This window comes from Etheostoma spectabile, chromosome 19 (assembly GCF_008692095.1).
Source record: "Etheostoma spectabile isolate EspeVRDwgs_2016 chromosome 19, UIUC_Espe_1.0, whole genome shotgun sequence".
In the NCBI taxonomy this organism is placed as follows: domain Eukaryota; kingdom Metazoa; phylum Chordata; class Actinopteri; order Perciformes; family Percidae; genus Etheostoma; species Etheostoma spectabile.
In genome coordinates, this window is record NC_045751.1 from 3,525,629 (window position 1) to 3,547,477 (window position 21,849).

The 21,849-nt window shown below is 43.1% G+C and overlaps 1 protein-coding gene across 3 annotated transcripts in view; it reads right to left on the reverse strand.

The window, feature by feature from the left end:
- The window catches only part of LOC116707280 (glucosidase 2 subunit beta), a 124,151-nt gene that overhangs the window by 64,432 nt on the left and 37,870 nt on the right, over positions 1-21,849 (reverse strand). For 2 of the 3 annotated variants that reach the window (XM_032544573.1, XM_032544570.1), the window contains exons 9-10: positions 15,318-15,404; positions 2,765-2,834 (exon numbers count right to left, since the gene is read on the reverse strand). In XM_032544573.1, the coding sequence (XP_032400464.1) occupies positions 2,765-2,834; positions 15,318-15,404 (157 nt within the window). The remainder of the gene's footprint in view (positions 1-2,764; positions 2,835-15,317; positions 15,405-21,849) is intronic. The other variant, XM_032544571.1, reaches the window with a different exon arrangement.

Genomic DNA, 21,849 nt, shown 5'->3' on the forward strand with positions numbered 1-21,849 from the left:
AAGCTGGGAAGTAACCAAGAAATTGTCCAACGCCCTTCATTTCCTTGTTCTAAGGAAAACCACAGATGTAGTTGCTGGTGACTACATTGGTGCATGCACTGTATGTTGGTGTCTATGGCTGGGATTGTTTCTCTCTCCCTTTTTTTCAGACTCTGAATCAGCAGGTCCCTTCGGTAAACAAGGCAGAGTGATTGTGTTGGATTTGCATACTCCTGAATAAATCATATTGCATTTCTGCGATAAGCAGTGCTTTACTGTTTAGTAGCTTTTCCTCCTCCTTTTCTTCCTCCTCTCTTCTTTCTACAACATTCACACATGCTGCCACGAATTAACCCTGATCATGAGGGACCACGGCAAGTGAGAAAGTGCTGCTCAAAATTCCTGTTTTTCGTCGGTAGGAAAACCATGCCATTGGCCCCTGGTGGGGCCCTGAATGCCAACTATGTGGATGGTTAATCAGGCCTGATAATGATGCATGCCCACGTCCGCCACCAAGGACAAGGATGGCAGCCATGCTCAATGGTGGGAGACGGGGGTAAAAAGCCTGGGAGGAGAGGAGGTGGAGTTTAAAGAGACTGAAGCTACAGAGAATCAAGATGGAAGAAAATACAAAAATATGGAGGAGGAGAGGAGGAGTAGGAAGATAAGTAGTAGAGGAGGGGAGGAGGAGGACTCCAAAATATAAGTCTACTGTATGAAGGAATGCTAAAGAAGTCTGACCCAGTGGATGAGGTTATCGAAAGCGTATGCTGCCAGACAGCCACATGGACACGTGTGCATATTCACATCCCAGTGTCTAATGAGGCTGGGGGATGTGGTTCTTAATATGAACATATCGAAGGACTGTAGTCCCTGTTTAATTACAGCCCTGGCATGCTAAAGAAGCAACCAGGAGAAAAATAATTCCTCCATTAAATGTAGGCCTGAGCCTTTTTCCCCCATCAGTTCAGCTGATGACTGCTTTTTCCCTACTCCCCCTTATTCCCCTCACTTCCTTAGGAGAATTGAGCTAGTGGTATTTTGGCTGTGAAGAGGAAACCATCGGACGGCAGGGGCATGAATATTCCAAATGACTAATGTTGCACATGCTTATTTTTGACATATCTGGCTTCCGCAGGGAAATAAAACACTTCTAATGCAGGGGGACCATCTGTTATCTGTTGCTGGTGTTTCAGAGCAGGCGCACACCCGTTCGCACGAAAACACACACGGGCATACAGACACACACACACGCGTACAGGCAGACAGATCGACACATTTTCACACAGCGGGAGGCATACATAGACAGTGAGACACGTGCGCACACACATGCACTAACAGCAGAATCCGTTGGGAGCATGCACAACAGACATGCTCTAAACTCCTATACAAACTGAACACTCCTGTTTTTAATTCAGTGTGTTTGTCAAATGTGCTGTAAATCTCGAGCTGTAGGGTGACAGGGAATGCACAGGCTTTTTATGCTAGCCATAAATACCTGGGCCTGTCTCCTCACAGCAGCTGCAGAGGGATAATATGCTCGTAGTGTAAAGGGGGAATATATTAGCTGCATCACCTTGAAAACACAACATGAGACACACAGAGAGCCTTCTACATCAGCCACACATCCGCACTAAGTGCATTCTCAGTTAGATTTGTTTGGAACTATGGCCAAAGGAATTATAGATGTATGGTAAACAAAGCTCTCTCATGCATGGGTAATCTGTTTGTTATTCTCAGACAATAGCCAAGCTTCCAGGTATGCCAGAATACTTTTTGGATAGCTACATTTGCTGCAGAATTCCCTTTCAACTGTTGTGCCTGTAAATGTCAACACCACAAATTGTGTATCGTAAAAAAGATTCCAGGGGATATTAAAAGTCCCAAACTTGATGCATAACAATCCCAAATCAAATGTAGCGATGGTCTGTGCCTTTAATATACAGTATTTCATTTTTGGAGAAACAATTTGCACATCCAACAGTTTCTCTGTGCAGGCGCGTTGAAAAAATACCACAAACTAACAAAAAACAAAAAACAAAAAAAATAGAAAAATTCCACACTCTGCTCTTGCTATAGCATCACCATTTGTTATGAAAACTAACATTTCGGTCCCCTCTGGGTCGGTCCCTTTCTTTTAAATATGTATTTCCAAAATCCACTTAAAACAAAGAGATATACAAATTGTGTGTAAATAAGTAAGTGTTTAATAATAAGTTAAATCCACTATTTAGGATGTGTACATTTCTGACTTTGGCACTGTCTAGTGGTGGTATAAAATTTTTTTATCAGGACTGTCTCATTTTCTTGTTAAAGACATGCAATAATCACATAAAAATAAAAATAGTGTCCATCATAAGTTATCTTCTAAATGTTTTAGATTAATTTTTCGACAAGGAAGAGTACTAATGGACGAGAGGCTTGTGCTAGTGAAAGCGCGAGATGTAACCATCAATGGCGTCCTTCCCGGCTGAGCAGTAGCGTTAGCTAGCTCACGTGAGCTAGCATTATCGGTTAGCAACGTTACAGCTCAGCCAAGGAGGAGGAGCCTCTATTCCATAAGTATGCTTCCTTCTGCACTGTGGTACGGTTTGTGGGTAACGGAGTTTGGTAGAAAGAAAATAGTTCCTAAATTAAACTGCCCAAAACCAGGTCTGTGGATTACCTTGAGTAACCGGGTCATGATTTCTGGAAAGAGACATTGCAAAATATTTTTTTTATTTTGGGCTAAACTGTCCCATAAGCAGTGGCGTTAGAGAGGACGATTAGAGATTTAATAACTTACCTGTATCAGCTGCCTTTAAGTGAGGATCTTCCCCCACAGGACTGCCTGGTGCACCATAGGTGTCTCTGATCTACAAGAAGAGAAGAATGGAAGCAGAGAGAGAGAGAGAGAGAGAGAGAGAGAGAGAGAGAGAGAGAGAGAGAGAGAGAGAGAGAGAGAGAGAGAGAAAACAAGGTCAAAGATCTTTACACTTGAGAGACCTTGGGTATCACCTGCATTAATGTATAAAGTGACACCAAAAGCATGTGTGTGAGACGGTGAGCGCGATTTTAAAACGATTTCTTCAGCTCAAGTTCATGACTTTACTGTGCACCTCCCAGCAGACATCGAAGACACTGTTCGCTTGATGTTGCAAAAATACAAGGTTCCCTTCTGTGCTCAAGGAGGCTCCCAGGAGCCTTTGAAAGACAGTTTAATGATTAGGACAACATGGCTGGCTGCTAGTGTTCTATTTCAGGTCACAGGGGAAAACTGGCAGAGCCAAAACAATTTTAGGTCTTTAATTTTCTTTTTAAGACGCTGCATTCATTTAGAAAGATCCAAGCCACATTGCGGAGCCTCACCTTGTGTAAGGTTTTAGGGAGATAATTACTAAATAACTTGCCAGAGTAAATATTGTTGATTGCTAAGCTGTGGCAGTAAATTATTGATATACGAAATATCAAAACATTGACATGCATCTCTAGCTGGGAATCTACCTGAGGTTAAAAAAAAAAAAGTTTGTTATTACAGATGTGCAATATTCTGTTGTTGACTCTTGTAGGGATTCCCTATTATAAAATTAAACAATACTGTACAGAACATCTTTCCATAGTGTTTGTGATTCTGAGGAGGACTAAACATGACAAGATCACACGTATGGGTTAAAGGAAATAGGAGTCTGATTTGATGACGTGTCGCATGCTGCATGCTGTCCTCTCTTCCTTCACTGGAAACCAAACTCAACTGTGCAAGTGAGGTGGCGTTGCCAAAAGCAATGTGACTCACCTGCTCTATTTTGACAGATTGAATACAAATGTGAAGATTGTCATGCCATAACAAGTTACCGGTAACTCTAACGGAGGTGTAACGGTACGAGTGGCCGCTGTTCTGACTCGGGTGTCTGGGTCTGTTTCCCGACGGTTCAGTAAACTGCCGTTAGCGTCCCTAGCACTGGAGTTAAGTGCTGACCGGGCTGGCTGCTAACCGGCTGGGGGCTGACCCCAGACGGATGTGTCCCTGGGCCGGGGCTGTAATGATAGTGGATAGTTGCTAACTGGCTGGGGGCTGACTGTGGAATGGATGCGTCCCCGGGCCGAGGCTGTTGTCAGCTCTCATCCCGGCTGAAGCCTCGCAGCGCCGGGAGACGGAGGCAGAAGACAGGGGTGTGCTAGCTAGCTAAACTACCATTAGATTATTATTATTACCATATTGTCTATCTATACAGTTAACGTTACTAATGAATTCGTGGGTTAGCCCAGAGTTGTGAACCGTGGTCAAAACAATCATCAAAAATGTCAACTTGTCATGACCAAGACGACTTCTGGTAATATCACTTTGATTAATGTCAAGTTGTCATATTCAAGACAACCCAAACAATGTCAACTTGTCAGGACAAAAACCGAATGACACTTAATGACAGAAGTCATAAACATTTATGACTTGTTTATAAGGTTTATGACACGTTATGACTGTCATGTCACGGTTATGTCAATAGTGTCAAGCAAATCGTTACCGATAAGTCTCCTGCACGTATTGTTGGGCTGTGAGAGGCAGAAATAATGGAGGCGTCAAGCTCAGACCTCTCAGTCTACCTATCTTTTCATTTCCACATCATTCTTCTGTTCGGGCTTGCGTTTGTCTGAGAAGGAGACACCGGCAGAGCAAAGCCTTCCAGCAGCTACATATGCTGCTCCAAGAAATCAGCCAGCACACGGAAACAGAGGCTTGCTCTTAAAAACTGTCTGCCTTTGAAGGATCTTTATTCTCCGTTCCCCAGCTGCAGTAGATGTGTGTAACAACTTAGACATACAATGGCTGCACCGTGGGTATCTGTCCACCGAGAGCCAGGCCTAGTAAATGAAAAGAGGGGCACACATACGCAGGAAGCAACTAATTAATTGACAAGCAGATATTTCTGAGTTTATAATCATCAAACAGACTTCATTTTGTTCCCCCACTACCATCCTCGCCAACATCTTCCCAGGCGACTTACTTAAGAGACTTATCTTATAAATTCAGACCTAATCAAAATAAATGACTAAAAGCTCTAAGGGAGTTTAAGGCTATACACATTTACATCAGAGGAACTGATGCAATTTAAATAGCCGCCTGTTAGCCGCCTGTGCACCAATTTAAAGGTTCAAATCACAGAGAATCCTAACGTAATACTTTCATAAAACTTCTTTTGTTGCTCAGTTCGGCAGACCTATATTTATGACAGCCAAGCAGGAGGGACACAGCCTCCTTCTATGTGTGTTACGTTCAATTCCCTCAGCAGCAAGCTAAGTTGGTGATTGTGTCATATTTAAAAAGAAATATTTGTAGTATTTAATGTGTCACATGCTTTTTGTCTCTTTAAACACACTTACAAATCGGTTTTGTTTTTGCATTTGTGTACATCTGTGTGCTCTATTTGACCTTCTACATACTTCCTTTTCCACATTCTCCCCCCTGATTTTAACAGCCAGTATCTAAGAGGCTCTCTTACAGCCGGTCAGTGACATCTAGCTAGGGTGTAACGCAAAGATGGTTTGATGATCAAGATTCCCATCGGTCAAAGGATATGTTACTGCCATGAAGGCTAATAACAGATTTTCTGTGAAGCCACATTTCTCAGTGTATAAAAGTCCACAGCACTCGGTTATTTTAAACAGAAGCTGCTACAGCAATTTAGCCCTCAGGTTTCAAATGTACTAAAGTCAAATTCAGGGTTTATGTGGAGACTGCAGTGTTCCGGCACGACCGGTGTCTCTGCATAGGCACGGAGTTTAATGGTGAATGTCAATGTTTGCAGAGGCCCAACTGCCTCGTGACACTGTTGCTAATGCAAACTGAACTTGACTGTGAAATCTGTAGAAGCCTTTGCAGAGTTTAACTTTTGAACAAAAGTGTAGGGTCATTGTGCGCAGACCTTTTGCAGTGTTCCACACTCACCACACCAACAAGTTCTCATCCCCTGTCAGTGAGGTGGGTTGGTTGTTTGTCTTTCAAAGCAACTCCTTATGAGGTTAAGAATCGTGAGCATTTTCTTCTCTGCCCACTTAAGTTCCTTGGTTAAGGTTAGAGAAAGACCGCCTTCAAAAATATCTAAATTGAATGTTTGTAGGAGTGGGAATGCATGACATAGTCTCCAGGGTCTCATGCTTTGTATGTCCAACCTTCCAAACCGAGAAGTGACACAGTGGAATCCTTTTTTGGGGTTGTGCCGGTGATGGTGATGCCACGGCCCCCGCGGGCGCTGGACGGGAAATTGACAACTGGGCCGGTCTTAAACTAGCAAACACACTTGCGTCGGCTTTGCACAGGGTGCAAGACAGGGTCCCTTAAGTAGAAGCTACTTTTTCTTTTCCCTTACCATATCAGCACGCGGTAAGGTCATGCTCTGAGCCTTGGCTTGGACAGCTGGTCTCGAGCGAGAGAGAAAAGGCGTTAACATGGAAAGCTATCACTCTTTTTTTTTTTTTTCTTGTGGACACTAGTGTGTGCATGCATCAATAAGTCTGATGTCCTGTGGATACAAGCCGATGTTATGTAGGATTTATGAATGTATGCTAGCAACAGTAGACTAATTCACGACGGTGCTATTTTACGTGTGAGCTAATATTGCGCATCTGTTCACGTGCTCTGCAAGAGTTAACTGTTAACTGAATTCGTTATTCAGTGTAAATATAACCCAGAATGTAGTTTAATCTCAGTAATTATGGTATATTAGGTTATTACTGTTTCTCTGTTACACGTTCCACCGTTGTTAAGTAAAAGTGGGTCAAGTTGTAATTTCTTGTTCCTACTAGGCCTCCACGATTCGGGGAAAAAATATGATTCACGATTTATTTTTGCTTAGAATTGATATCACGATTCTCTGCCACGATTTCTTCTTACCATTACAAAACAAAACGGCAGTACCAAACCAAGGTTATTGCATTTATCGTTATTTTTTTATTTTGTTTTGACTTTTTGTTTTCAAATGCAGTTCAACAGTTTTAATTAGTTTTTAAAGCGGGTTTGCTCGTTTAGTAGTTTAGTTTTGAAGTCATTCGACTCACACAGTTGTGTCGACATCACAGTTTTAATCCACACATTAACCCACGTTACCTCCCGCTTTGGTGTTCCTGCGTATTTCCTAACCAGCAATCGGGTTGCCTGTAGTGTTCTCTGTCCTACTGTTGTCTCTGTCATGATGCTGGCCTACGTATCCATACATCCACGACGTAACATTACCCGGGTTAGCTTCTGTTTTGGGGAAAGGGAGCTTGGCGTTCTCTTTTACCTGGTTAAAGTAAGCAAGGTTAGCCTCCTTGTGTTCGTTTCTCAAATGTAGGCTACTTTCAAATTTGTGAGATGTTTCCCTGTAATAAACTGTCCACATATATTACCACCTCCCACTGCAAGGCACATACTTTTATCTGACACAGTCAGATTAAATAGGACTCTGCTGCTTTCTTGCAACTTTCGGTACCGTCATGAGGCCAGGCCAGGGGGCACGGACTATGTTGTTTGTTGTGTTCCATTTTACTTGGAATGTCGTCATTTCTGGATTCCCAGTCGTAAACTATACAAGTCTACGGAAAATGTCACGGTCGGAAAGAGAACACGTTATTTGCTCTATGAAAGACATTGGCACCTATAGCACATTGCGCATCACCACAAGCCAGTAAACAGAGGCTTCAATGAAGAGAAGGAAAAGCTTTAAAATCTATTTTACACAGTCTATGTTTAAAACTCAGAAGTAGTAGCGTTTGTGATGCATTCGGCTCGTAAAATTAAATGAGAACAAAATTCATTTAAAAATTAAATCGTGAACAGGGTGAATCGAGACAGCGATTTAATAACGATTAATAGTGCAGGCCAAGCTCCTACCAGCAGGAGGCAGCATAGCGATACTCTCTATTTACAGAGGGCATTTTAATGTACCACTTTTCAGTTTTTTATTTGCTAAAAAAGTTTAAAATATCCAATAGATTTCGTTCCACTTCACAATTGTGTCCCACTTGTTGGTGATTCTTCACAAAAAAATAAAATTTTTATATCTTTATGTTTGAAGCCTGAAATGTGTCAAAAGGTTGAAAAGTTGAAGGGGGCCGAATACTTTCGCAAGGCACTGTATGTCTGACCGTTTCTATGGTAACTGTTAACGGTAACCGCCCATTGTAGTAGAAGGAGATAAATCATGCAACGTCACCTTTCGCTGAGGATGTGTTGACGCTCCCAAGATCCCATACATAGATGGAAATGATTACATTTTTTAAAAAGGGGGGAAATATTTAAAAATACATAAAACAACAACAACAGGGACAAAGATTTGAGTTAGCTAAGGCAATAAAAAAAAAAGAAAAATAAATTTAAAAACTTCACCAACCAACACCAAACAGGTTCCCTCCTTCGGTTCTGGGGGCGATCCTGGATGGGAAGATGAGCGATGGGCTATTGCAACTTCCACAAAACGCCCATGTCCCTAAAATCTGTTGGTGGTTATACCTCCAAGGTGAACCCTGCTGCCCTGCCCCGTGTTGCCATCCCCGGCATGCTGGCCAGGGGACTTACATTGTCAATTTACAACCCCCAAATACATATTCAATCCAAATGTCCATTGTACTTCTTCTTGTAATTTGTGATTGCACCAATAAAAATAAAAAAAGAGCAAACTTTGCTTCACGTCACAATGCGGGTCTTCACTGTAACTTACTTTTTGTTCCGGATAACGATGTAACCCTTCTTCCTCCTTTACTACTGATAGAAGTCAGTTTTTTTTTTTTATTACCCATCTGATCGCAAGAAGTCCATTGTGGCAGTTTGAACAACGCCCAATGCTGACACCGTGAACACACTATTGAACTACGTATAAATGAATATTAAAAAAAGTGCTTTGTTTGGGTACTATGAACAATAATGCAAATAAAAAGCATCAGAGTAAAGACCTCTATTTCAGGTCACAGTTCTAGATTTGTTCATAATGCTAAATATTGTTTTAGGGCACTCAACGTAATGTCAACAATTGACTTAGAAACATTTCCAATGCCACATGCCATGCTTCTAATATAATAGACCAATCATTCATTATGTTAACAGTTTAAACACAACCAAATTCCTTTAAAAACTAAAACTTTGCAGTCTGTTTTTATATTCAATTTAAGTTATTTGAGGATCTGATGCTGGCAACATTTAAGAGTAGATCAAGACACCACAGATGGTGTGTGGTGGTGTTGGAGTGCATTTTTGTGACTGAGCGACGGCGTGTGTGCTCTTTGAGAGGTAAAATAATGACAGGCGAGGACGGAAGGCTGGTGACTCTGTGACGAAATAAGTGGCACAGATTTTGGGCCTCAGGCTGGGCAGCTGTGAGAAACTTCTTCTCTTGTATCCCCTCTCCCCCTGGTTCCTCCATCCCCCCCACTGTGACACTGTTTAAACAGAGGACAAAGACGCCCTGAGTGTTTTTTTCTTTTCCGATCCCATCCATGGCTGCTGGCACTTTCCTCTATCTCCAGCTTTCGCAGCGACAGGAGTGACGGAATGAGTCATGGTGGTTTTAACAAGTGAATCTTTTGATTAATTATAATGGCACTCCTAACAAAATCTTACACTAGGAGAATATCTTCCTAGTTATTAATACATGTTATCACATGTTTTACTCCTTCCCATGATTTGAGATTATGTTTGATACTGAAAAAGATAACAATGATAACTGCACAAGTCAGGTCTTCTGGATGAAGATGTCTGGCGCAGATACAGTGTAAAAGGCTACCTTTGATGAATGTTTCACTTATAAGTCTGGGGGTTATTTGTGCATGCGTGCATGCGTGCGTGCGTGATGCTGGTTGTTTAAGCAGCATACATGACTTTGAAAACTACACAGAGCGGTAAATGCATGGACATATGGCAGATTTATGTGAGTAAGTTTGATGAAAACACAATTCTATGAAAATGGGAGACACAGATGAACAAACACAGCATATATTATACATCACTGGCACCCTCCGCCGCATCCTGGGACACCAGTTCAGACAAGACTGAGAGCCAATTGCAGTTCTTTAATCTCGAAAAAATGATTGCATTCCTCCTTATGTTTGTCTGTGCGTTGGATGGCTATCAACGGAGAGAAAAATGGCAGCGTGCATGTTGCCGTCACACTTTCAGGTCATGCCAGTTGGTTTCTCCGACGCGTGACAGCGGTGAGATCTAGGCAGAGCAGGAACAAGAAAGTAAAAGAGCAGAAGGGGAGAACATGGCAGCCGAGGACTACCACTCCGACATCAAACGAACATTGTCACAACAGAGCCGCCCGTTTACTGTGACACCATTCAGCTGCTCGTTGCACCGAGCAAGGCGAGGCACAAACCTACTGTAAGTCAAGCAAGAATGTTTATTAAATAAGAGAGAAAGGAGGAAGGGAGAGAGCGACAATGCTGCGGCAGCACTGGCAGCAAAGTGAGCACGCTGAAGTGTTGTCAAACCTACACAAGTAGCATAGAAAGGCAGTATTTTCTCATTTCTCCATGAAATTGAATGTTGGGGAGGGAAATGAAGTGTGCCTTCAAATGACAGTGAAGGCAATCATTGAAGCTTGCACTTTTGATATTGAGAGGTTTCCGCTGGAGTTTGAGTAGTGCTGAAAGAAACAACAAAACTGATTATTTGTTGGTATTAATTTATGGTTGATGCAGCATATTTCTATAATTTGCCGCTGAGTAAAAGGGGAAGGCTAGGGGAGCTTTAAAGGTTAAAGCAGATGGAATCACTCTGCATCATGAAAAAGGGAGGGATTTTCAAAGTCACTTGAAAAAATGAATTCTTGTTCAAAGAGAACATGTCCCTTTTTACAATTCACCTTAACAAAAGCATGTGTCAAAAAAAAGCACAGTTAAATTTCTGAGTGATCTTAAAAGCATGCAATCAAATCTATAATTTTTGCAGTCTGTGCAAAAACAGATTTGCACCCATATGTTGGCATTTTGCAAGAGTATCAGATGGTTCGGCAGAAGTTATGTAGTCATACTTAAGTTTAAAGAAAGACCTTAATGATCAGCAGCCAGACTCGCGCCTGAAAGAACTGTTGTCTGTGACAGAAGGAAAACATGAGGGGAAAAGGAGTAGGAGTGTCAGGAAGACAGACCAAAAAGAAAGGCTGTCTCCTGGCGGACGCTGGCGTGTAGGCCTGTCAGTCGTCATAGCGTGCCACTCTCCCTGCTCGACACAGTGAAACTGAGGCAATGTACCCCATGAAATATTCACCAAAGTTATCTTTGCTTAAAAGGAGGGGCAGGGAAAAAATGTGCTGCGATAGATAGAGAGTCCCCCAAATGCTCTGGATGTCAGGTTTGCTTAGGCCTTTTTACAAGAGGGGAGGGGGGGGCAATGGGGAAACCAGCAGGGGGTCCATTTCATGTTCACACAAATGTACCCCTAACAGCACGTCTCTCTCCACGGCAAAAGCCACCAAACTCCAAATATAATTTGCTAATTCGGGTGTACTCTAATCCAAAGCTTTTGCCATTACTGCTGACATTGCTGATTCTTGCTTTTCCAAAAGAAATGAAGACAATTCTATATTTTCACTGATGATGCTCGAGGGGAATGTAGCATCTTGTCAAAACCCTTGCAGCTACTGTAGGGCTATTATTGTGGTTAAATTACAGACATTGAATCCATTGCTTTCAACCAGGATGCACTTTGACATTTAAAACTGAACTACTGTATACTTATTGTCATTCTAACCGATGATATATATTTACAAATAACAGTCTATGCTAGCTGCGGCAAAGTATGATAATCTGTAATCTTTTTGTGCCGATAGGAAAGTGGAAATGTTATGTATGTGTTGTGCAAAGTTTAGAAAAAAAAAAAAGTCAAGGCAGAATAAATTTGATGTACAGTGTTTGGGTGAACAAATGCCTCACTGTACTGTAACTAAGGCCCGCAGGAATCCAGCAGGAATGGCGACCCTCCGATGGGACAAGGGAGGATAGGTTAAAATCACTTAAAATTACAGAAAAGCCTGAATAATTAGCTGCTAATTAGGCTGTATGAGAGATGCAGTGATTCATGCTTTTGAAACAGAAAGCATTGTCGTGGCCAATGCGCTTGTGACGGTCTCCGTTGCCAGGATGAAATGTGGTATGAAAGTGTGAATTTAAAAAACGCCATTAGTCACCACAGCTACTGTGCAAAACCTTCAGTATAACACAATTAGACCCCGTCCTTTGTATCTGTGTGAAAAGGTCAAAATCTGTGACCAGTGTTAATGCGGCACATTCTAAAATACACTCTTTTCCTGACCATTTTTTTCATTTTTTTTTTTAAACATAATGGATGCTTTATGTGGCAGTGAAGAGCAAGAAACCAAGAGGTATGGAAACAAGTGGTTCACGATCCCGTGAGAATGTGTCATACTGATGTTTACGTGTCATACAGCAGCTGAGACGTCTCCTACAGTAACAGAGGCAAAGATTAAGACTGCTTGATTAAAAAATGGTTAGCACTTACCACCACTTTTTGCAAGCTGGTTTTGGAGTCGTTTTGCATCTGGTGATGAGTATATCAACTCCATCAGAGCAGCAGAAAGTAAGATATGCACAAAAAATAGCAAAAGTCTCAAAAGCAGCACTGAAGAAGCTTAAGCTTCATCATACCTAATCAAACCTTTATACTTAACCAATAAGAACTGAGTTCACTGATCAACAACCAGCCTGTCCTCATCTAATAATAAAAAATGAGCTTCTTCACCTACGTGCTTTGTAATCACGGCCATAAAAACATACCGGGATTGGACTGAAACTCCCAACATATTGTCACTAACATCTCGTAAAATATGTACGCTTGGTCAGGTGTCTTTGTTGTTGTTATTAATGCTAAAGGTCTCCTTTAGCATCACATAACACGCGCTTGGTAGTCTCCTTTAGCGTCATGATACATGCGCTTGGTCAGAACTAATGGCGTCCCTTTTGACGCTGTTAGGTTAAGGGAAAGGTTGTGGGTTAGCTTACAGTTCTGGGACACGTGGGAATAACGGCACGGTTAAAGAAGAAAGCGGCTTCCCCGACACGCGGCAATAACGGGATGTTAAGGACACACGCGTGACCACGAACCTCGCTCTCCTGGGCGAAAGTCCTGTGTTTGACCCATCCAACCCCAGACCAACGTCCCTACGTAGAATTTCCCCTTTACATCCTAGTCGCTAAACCCCATCTAGATGCTCTCTAGGGTGTCTAGGTGCCTATTTTGTTGCATCAGACGCTAACAGCCACCGTCTAAACGTCCGTATTTAAAGAGTTCGGAGTGAGAACGGGTTTGAACTCCGTATCTTTACAGCCCTTTCTGTTTAGTCAAAGACATCAAACACTTGTCATCTTTGCACATCTTGAGTTTCACAGATAATAAACATCTACCTCAAGGCCAGGTTTGGACACCTCTGTCAATGGAGACTTTCCCATGCCTACTTGCTTGAAATGTGACTAGATAATAGTTAAAGGTCAAGATTAGGTTAAATGGGGTTTCAGAGGAAAAGAAACCTTATTAGTTATTTCAGTTATCTTTTTTCATGTATCTTTATGACAGACTTTTCTTGTTTTTGTCAGGAAGACAGACCAAAAAGAAAGGCTGTCTCCTGGCGGACGCTGGCATGTAGAAGACGTCATAGCGTGCCCCTCTCCCCGCTCTACACAGTGAAACTGAGGCAATGTACCCCATGAAATATTCACCAAAGTCATCTTATATCTAAAAAGGTGTATTGTAAAAAATGTTGGGGTGAAAACTGAATAAAAAGTCAATCTTTTGACAGGCGACCACGACCAAATGGCATGGACTGGGTCCTTGATTACTTTTCCAGGTTTCTCTGTGATTATACACAACTCAACAAAATGCACAACATAGACCATGCTACATTTTAGATCTTTTGCTGTTGAGAGCTTTAGAATTATCCACCTTGCTAGCAATGAAAGCATCTATCTGTAACAGAACATGTATTACTCTGGCAGTAACTAAAATGGTAAAAATATGACTTTTAAAAGTGGCAGTTGTGTTGATATTTCTAATGCGGGCATCAAATTCAGACCAGCGCTGCTGCTACTAACAATAATAGTGCAAAATCATTCCATTTCAAGTAAATGTATTTCAGTGGTGTTTTCATAAACAGACAGGGGACAGGAGTTTGCCTTATTCACATTCAATGATGGAGCGACGCTAAGATAAGCCAGGCAGATGGTGAATCTAATCTGGACCCCAATGTTTTTTGTCTATGGAAATGACTAGCTTCTTATCGGCAGAGTGGGTTATTTGAGCAGATCCTCGCTGTGGCTTAGCGAAGGGACTCAATCACTGCTGCCCAGCGATAGGCCTCACTTTCGTCCTCTCCCTCTCTCATCTTTTTATCTGGAGGAGCGGAAATGAAAGGATGGTATCTTGTACTCTCTGCGTGAGGAGATGGAAAGAGGGGCCGACATTCGGCCTTAGCTGTCAAGACAATAACGTGGTTTATAAAACTGTGCTCAAAATAAAATATGCCGGCAGTTTAGGTACTCTAAATTAGCACAGACTCGAGAAAAGAAGGTTTTATGAGGTTATTTGTGTTGTGACTGTCGAGGTAGAATTGAACCATGAGAGAAATCTAATCACAATGTTTTAACTAAAACAATATCACTGCTTCAAATCACCAGCGGCTAAATTTACAACTCTGGAGTAATCAAGCTTTTGCACATTTTGGTTGGAAGGAATATAACATTTCCTCATTTTGTGCTTATCGTTTAGCTTTTCTGTTGTCTCTACATTATATCAGGAGGTTATTGCACATAAGATACCACTGTTTTTTTCAATATGTACATCCATCTAGACATTGTTTTTAAAACAGCCAGTGGAAAGGTTTTGGATATGGATCAAAGCAAATAGACAGGAGGGAAAGGTTTGAGACTATTTGAATCGGCTGTACGAGGATGAAGGAAGCGATCAACAACAGATAAGGGTTTGGTCACACAGCACTTACATGGTCAATAAAAAGAATTGCTGCAATCATCGGATTCAACAGAGGCAAAGTAAATTTGCACAGTAACTTTGGCATGCAAATTTACACAGTTCTACCGACTGCATGCAGACAGATAGACGATCAACATGTCTTCTTTCTTGAAAGTGTACAAACGACAACCCTTTGGGGAATAGTTTGTTCCAACATTCACAAGACACGCAAGAAGTCAATACCGATTGTCACCATGGCTCCAGCACCACCTATTCAACGTGGACGAGTCAGTGAACTTTTGGGTGTAAATGGGAACTAACTCATGGAATGAAGTAATGAAGGAGTGAATGAAAACTATAGTTTGTAGAAATTAAAAAAACAATAAGTGGGTGGTGGTGGGATAGAGCTTACCTTGACACTGTCTCCTTTTGTCAGGATGTCCCAGAGTGTGTACTGAAACTTGGTGAGATCCATCTGATGGCCTCCGCCCAACAAAGCCTGTGGGGGGGGAGAAGAGTCGTTTTTTTTTGTTTTTTTTTTAAACACACACACACACACACACACACACACACACACACACACACACACACACACACACACACACACACACACACACACCACACACACACACACACACACACACACACACACACAAAGCCTCTGTATCTTTACAGGCACTCAACATATAAGATTTTCTCTTGTAAAGGACTTTTCTTGTAAATTTGTAATACAACCTAATAGACAACCTGCACCACACGTTTACACATCTCCTGAAAAGCATGTATATTCTCTCAAACATATCTTAAGATTCACACAAGCTTGCCATCTTGCATCTTTTGCAGAGTTCCTGCTGGCCCCATAGGTATGGGCTTATAAAAAGTGCATTACATAACTGATAATAAACTGCAAATCAACCATCTCCCATTCAGCTCACCTCCCTATAATCCCCGCTGCCATATCTGCTTATCTATTCAAGTCACTCCCTCATTAAATCAACCTTTACAGCCAAATGGAAGAAGTTTACTGCTTATAGAAGTCAAATACCATCAATCACGGGGAAGGCTGCAGTTATATAGATATACTGCATGTTTTAATTCACTGGAGGACAAACACATCGTTCTCCCTATATCTGAATAAACTCCTGCAGAAAAAAGGGGCGAAAGAAATTGACAAGTGAATTAATCTGCTGCTTTTGCCAGCTGAAATGGAAGTCAGTGAGGCGGTGTGTACCGGTGGATGCCCATCAGTCACAGGACCTTGTGCGAGGCCTGAAATAGTTGAATGTGATGCTGCTGCACATTGGGAGGTAAGGGATGGAGGGGTGGAAGGTGGTGCAGCTTTCAGTGTTTATTCATCTGAAACATTGTCCCCTGGAAGCCATTTTGGCAGCGATGTATCACAGCAGGCACTGACCTTTAGATACTATGCACAATTAAGCTAAGCTAATAAACACAACTGTGAATCTGGACATTTGGACTGGAAGGCAGGTGCTGTGAATCCCCTTGGGTGTGAACGGGCGAAAAGTTCTTTTGTGCTTAGGTAGGCTTTCCGTAGTCCAAATTGAAATGTCTTTGTTTGAAACACATACAAAATATGCTGTGTGCACTGAGCTGAATGGGGCTGAAGTTCACCGTTTGTTGTGCAGTATTCAGTCTCTTTTGTTATTGGCGACACGCTATTTGCATCTTGAGCTCGACCTTTGTTAAACAATAAGCAAAAGTTTGGTTAGATGTCAAAGATTTGCTGGTTCAAGCTCCTCATTTGTAAGCAAATGTTAGATTGTATCTTAAGAATCTGGGAGTTCTGGGATGTTGGTGGTCCACAAAAAAAGAAAATTGAAGACGTCATGGGTTTCAGAACTTGTGTTGACATTTAATTGAATAAATATTCAGATTAATCATTCATGGGACTATTCCTTAGTATCAGCCATGTACTCCAGTGTGTAAGATTGCTTGGTTAACTCGAGCATTATACTCATGGTTGCAGGTATCCTCATTTCTCACCACTGTTTCACACTTTCGCTCGCTTGGCAAACAGTTCCAAAACACAAGGACAAGGACGATTTGGGCACTAATGTGAACCTATTTCACTCTCATGGTATACAACTGTAATGAGCTTCAACTTTTCCATGGGAAATCTTCACCTGAACTGACATTGGAAGTATTAGATGAATGTTGATGTTTTGGTAAATAGCGTAAAGCATCTGTCACTGTAATGTACCATCCGTTACTCTGTAATCTGTATCTAAACTGCAATTTCTAAGAAATTTGACTCCTGGTATGTGAAAATTCCCCAAAAGTCGGGTAAATAAGATCTACTGCTGATTTAGTCAAACTGATACGAGGGATGATATAACAGTATGCAAAGATATTGCCTTACAGACAGAGAGAGAGAGAGAGAGAGAGAGAGGAGAGAGAGAGAGAGAGAGAGAGAGAGAGAGAGAGAGAGAAGAGAGAGAGAGAGAGAGAGAGAGAGAGAGAGAGAGAGAGAGAGAGAGGAAAGATCAAATAACATTTCTACATACTGTTATGTTATTTGATAGATACAGCTAGTCCCAGAAGTAGTTCTACAAATACCACTTATATCCACCTGGCAAGACAATATTGGGTTTCTAGTTATGAAATGATTCACCTTGCAAATATGTGGAAACAGCACAAACAAAAAGATGAGATCTATTACAATGAACCCACACAACTGAAAATATTACCACTCCTACACAGTATTAAAGCACACACTATATGTGTGTCAATACTAAATGTGCACATACATGAACTGAAAGTCACATATGTAATAAAGCTGCCAGCTACCTGTGTCAGTGTGCCTTATCTAAGCTTCTCTGGCACTCGGCTTCTATCCTCAGTCAAGTACCCAGCGACAAATACAGAGGCACATTGTGTTGTTCAGATAGAAAAGTACTTGCTCTGATCCCCTTCAGGCCCTTTGACAAAAGAGGACGAAACATCGACCAAAATAATAGAAGTCAGAGTGCAGATTTCCCAAGGTAGCAAGAACAACGGTCATCTTACCTGATACCGAATGGCACATACAAGTCACCACACGCCCCCCCCCCCCGAGTCCAAAGGTCCAATTTGAAGCCCAGATGGTTTTCACTGAAACCTTCCCTGGTCATTTCAGCATGGACATTTCTGGAACAAGTTAGACTCAAATATCAAATTGAATTTGGTGATTAAAGTTTATTCAAGCAATCCGCACTGCTCTGTGGAATTAGGGTTGTATCTTATGGAGATATAACCCTAGTCATGTGAAAGATGAAGGCGATGTCCCACATTTACAGCAAATATGAACAATTTGTCAATAAAACAAGAAAGTGAAATAATAGTATGATTAATGAGCTAAGAGATGACAGGCTATTTGCTGACAGTTTATTAAAATGTAACTGGTACAAGTACAAACTAAGTACATGATTACAGTAATTGCGGCTTAGGCATTTTGATACATTCCGGAAGCTGATAAGCCACATTACATCGTGCAATGCACCAGCCAAATTAGGCCACCTGAGGCAAAGTAATTAGGTACAACAAAATCAAACTTAATACTCTAAAGCTTTTTGGCTGATTTCACTTAGATCTGCAAAGGCCTAATCTTAAATGGGAAACACTTTTCTTCGCTTATTAAAACTGCTGCATGGACAATCAGTATTTTAGTGTTCTCCATGTCAGTGGAAGTCAAAATAAAAAGTGTTTTCAAACTCTAGAATTCAATTCCACTATAAACTTATGTAACAAATATGTGGCTTGGACTATATTAACATGATAAACGGAACCCTAAATTCTACACTGTGCTATTAAAAAATAACCTTTATGCTTAAAGGCTATAGAGGAGTATGTTTTATAAATGACAGGGGTCCCTGTGACATTTAGTGAACTGTAATAAATTATCATCATCAGCTCTCACTTCAATTAAACAGCGCACCGACTCCATCTTTCCAGCAAAGCCAGATTTCAGCCTTTAATGGTGTAAAAAAAAAAATCAGGTGTTGTTGTTAGATTCTTTAACCACGCTAATGAACAGTGCCTCTTTTCCTAAGATAAAAAGGAGAAGACAGGCAGATGGATCGATTCATAGCATCGCATCAGTCTATATTTTGCTCAGTATCCGGGCCCAGGGAACATTTCATAAAGGCCATAGGGTCGGCTTATCACGGAGCTAAATGCCAATGTAATTATTAGTGTCTGGAGATAGTGGAAAGGGAAGCACATCCTGCGGCAGTACACATATTTAATTAATAAATGTCATTCTGTAGAGGGAGTAAGGGGAGTGTAAGAGAAAGAAGCAGAGAGGGAGGGAGGGAGGGAGGGAGGGAAGGAGTCAGAGTGACAACATTACCGATCCTGACTTAAGAGCACAGGCACACAACCACACCCGGTGTGGAAATAACAAAGAAGCATGAGAACATGTGCATCATCTTAGTTTAACCCTCGTCATAAAACAACTATAGAGATACAGGAAAGTTTACTTGTGTTTTCACAACCACGTACTGTGTGACTTCAGGAAATAATGTGATCATTTTGGGGGGGGGGGGATTTCACTTCTTTTTATTTATTTTTTTTATAGCAAAAACAACAAAATCTTTGGAACCCTACGCTAACATGTATTATTGACAACCATTTATGTTTAAAGTGATGAACAGCCATCAGAACAAAATAATGCAGAAATGGCTTATGGTCTATGTTCCTGATGTGGGAATTGAGGCTATGCCAGTAGTAGCTCCTACTAAAAAGTATTTCTCTGTATTTTCAGTAGTAACTATTTAACACACACACACATGCACATTGGGGTAAGGACTGTGCACACTTGGTGAACAGAACTGCCACCTGCAAGCATGTGTGTGCTTTGAAAAACGACAACAATAACCTGATCGGTTCACAGCAGCACAGTTTAGTCAGTTCCTCCAGGATTTCATGATGTCGTGATCGCGCTAATTCACGCAAATTCAACCAATCACTGTGACTTTGGTGCGACTCGCAATTTTGACCAATCATAGCAACTTTTACGCAAACTTGACCAATAACTGGAGTTTCCCACGACTTCAACCAATCTCAGCAGTCCCACGTGCCAGACTCTGTATCAGTATGTGACTCTGAGAGCCAATGACCAAGCGGAGTGATAACGGGTTGACGTCACACGTACGTGGCCATTTTCATTACGTTGTTTAACAAGACGTGTGTGACTCGAACGTCTCACATTTACCAAGAAAACGTACAACGAAAGACGGTGCAAAACATTTCAAACCATCCTCCTAACCTGTATACATTTTAACATCAATGTACGCTGTAATGATTTTCCACTCTGACGTCGCTGAAAGCGACACACACAAACACACACATGGTGGATGCAGTAAGAAGCGGAGGAGAGATATACAGGATGACCTAAATTGAGGACAGCGCCGCTCGTTATTGTAAGTGGAATGATAAGTTAAAGTCCAATAAGTACTTCATCAAACCGTATGAATGTGTGTCCCAGCCCAGGATAGGAAACTAACAATGTAAAGATCAACAAACCACTGACAGACAAGTGGAAATTTGATTCATTCATTAAATAATTATTTTTTTGTCTTAAATCCACCAGCCATTATATTATATCAAAATCTTTCTCTGTCTTTGCGATTGCATTTACATTGCAACTTTTTACAAAAGCTCCAGCAACATTAGGCATTATGGGCCGCAACAATCTCAAAAAAAGCCTGCGAAATCCTGGAGGGACTGATTAGTGACAAACTACAGACCCAGTGTTCAATAGACAAGTGATCCTTCCCCAACCTTGTTACACTGAAAACACCCAGCCAGATGTGTTCCATCAACAACAGTAACACATTGGTTTATATTCAACATGTAACATTCAACAAGATGCTGTGATTTAAACCGACTGTGTTTTGCCTATGAGTGCTGAACTGTGCATGGCGCATGGAGGATACAGAACGGCACAAAACTTTGGCATGTGCTTACCCACAGCTGTTGTGTTCACTGTTGCTGGTTGACATGAAGCCGGAGGAGTTCAGTGACTATGCAGTGTGTATTGGAGTGAGTTCAACACTGAACCTTAAGGGGCGAGAATTAGCTTTCCTTTATCTTTTTGGAGACATTTGTTCAATATTGGGGGTGGGGGGGGGGGGGGGGGGGGGGGGGGGGGGGGGGGGGGGGGGGGGGGGGGGGGGGGGGGGGGGGGGGGGGGGGGGGGGGGGGGGGGGGGGGGTGGGGGGGTTTGGGGGGGGGGGGGGGGGGGGGGGGGGGGTTTGGGGGGGGGGGGGGGGGGGGGGGGGGGGGGGGGGGGGGGGGGGGGGGGGGGGGGGGGGGGGGGGGGGGGGGGGGGGGGGGGGGGGGGGGGGGGGGGGGGGGGGGGGGGGGGGGGGGGGGGGGGGGGGGGGGGGGGGGGGGGGGGGGGGGGGGGGGGGGGGGGGGGGGGGGGGGGGGGGGGGGGGGGGGGGGGGGGGGGGGGGGGGGGGGGGGGGGGGGGGGGGGGGGGGGGGGGGGGGGGGGGGGGGGGGGGGGGGGGGGGGGGGGGGGGGGGGGGGGGGGGGGGGGGGGGGTTTTTGGGGGGGGGGGGGGGGGGGGGGGGGGGAGGGGGGGTGGGGGGGGGGGGGGGGGGGGGGGGGGGGGGGGGGGGGGGGGGGGGGGGGGGGGGGGGGGGGGGGGGGGGGGGGGGGGGGGGGGGGGGGGGGGGGGGGGGGGGGGGGGGGGGGGGGGGGGGGGGGGGGGGGAATTTACCAAATATATGCAGAGACAAGAGGGGGTGCACAGTGAGCCCTCTGTTCTGTTTACTTGGGAGAAGGTAAAAGGGGTCAGGTTCCCTTTCTCTTTGCTTTTCCTGTGTCAAGGAGTATGGCAAACGGGGGTGTCCCCGGAACAATTTTCCCGATTTCTCCCACTTTCTCCCCCTTTTCCCCCCCTCTCAAACCCCAACCCCCGTCTTGGGATTGCCGCTT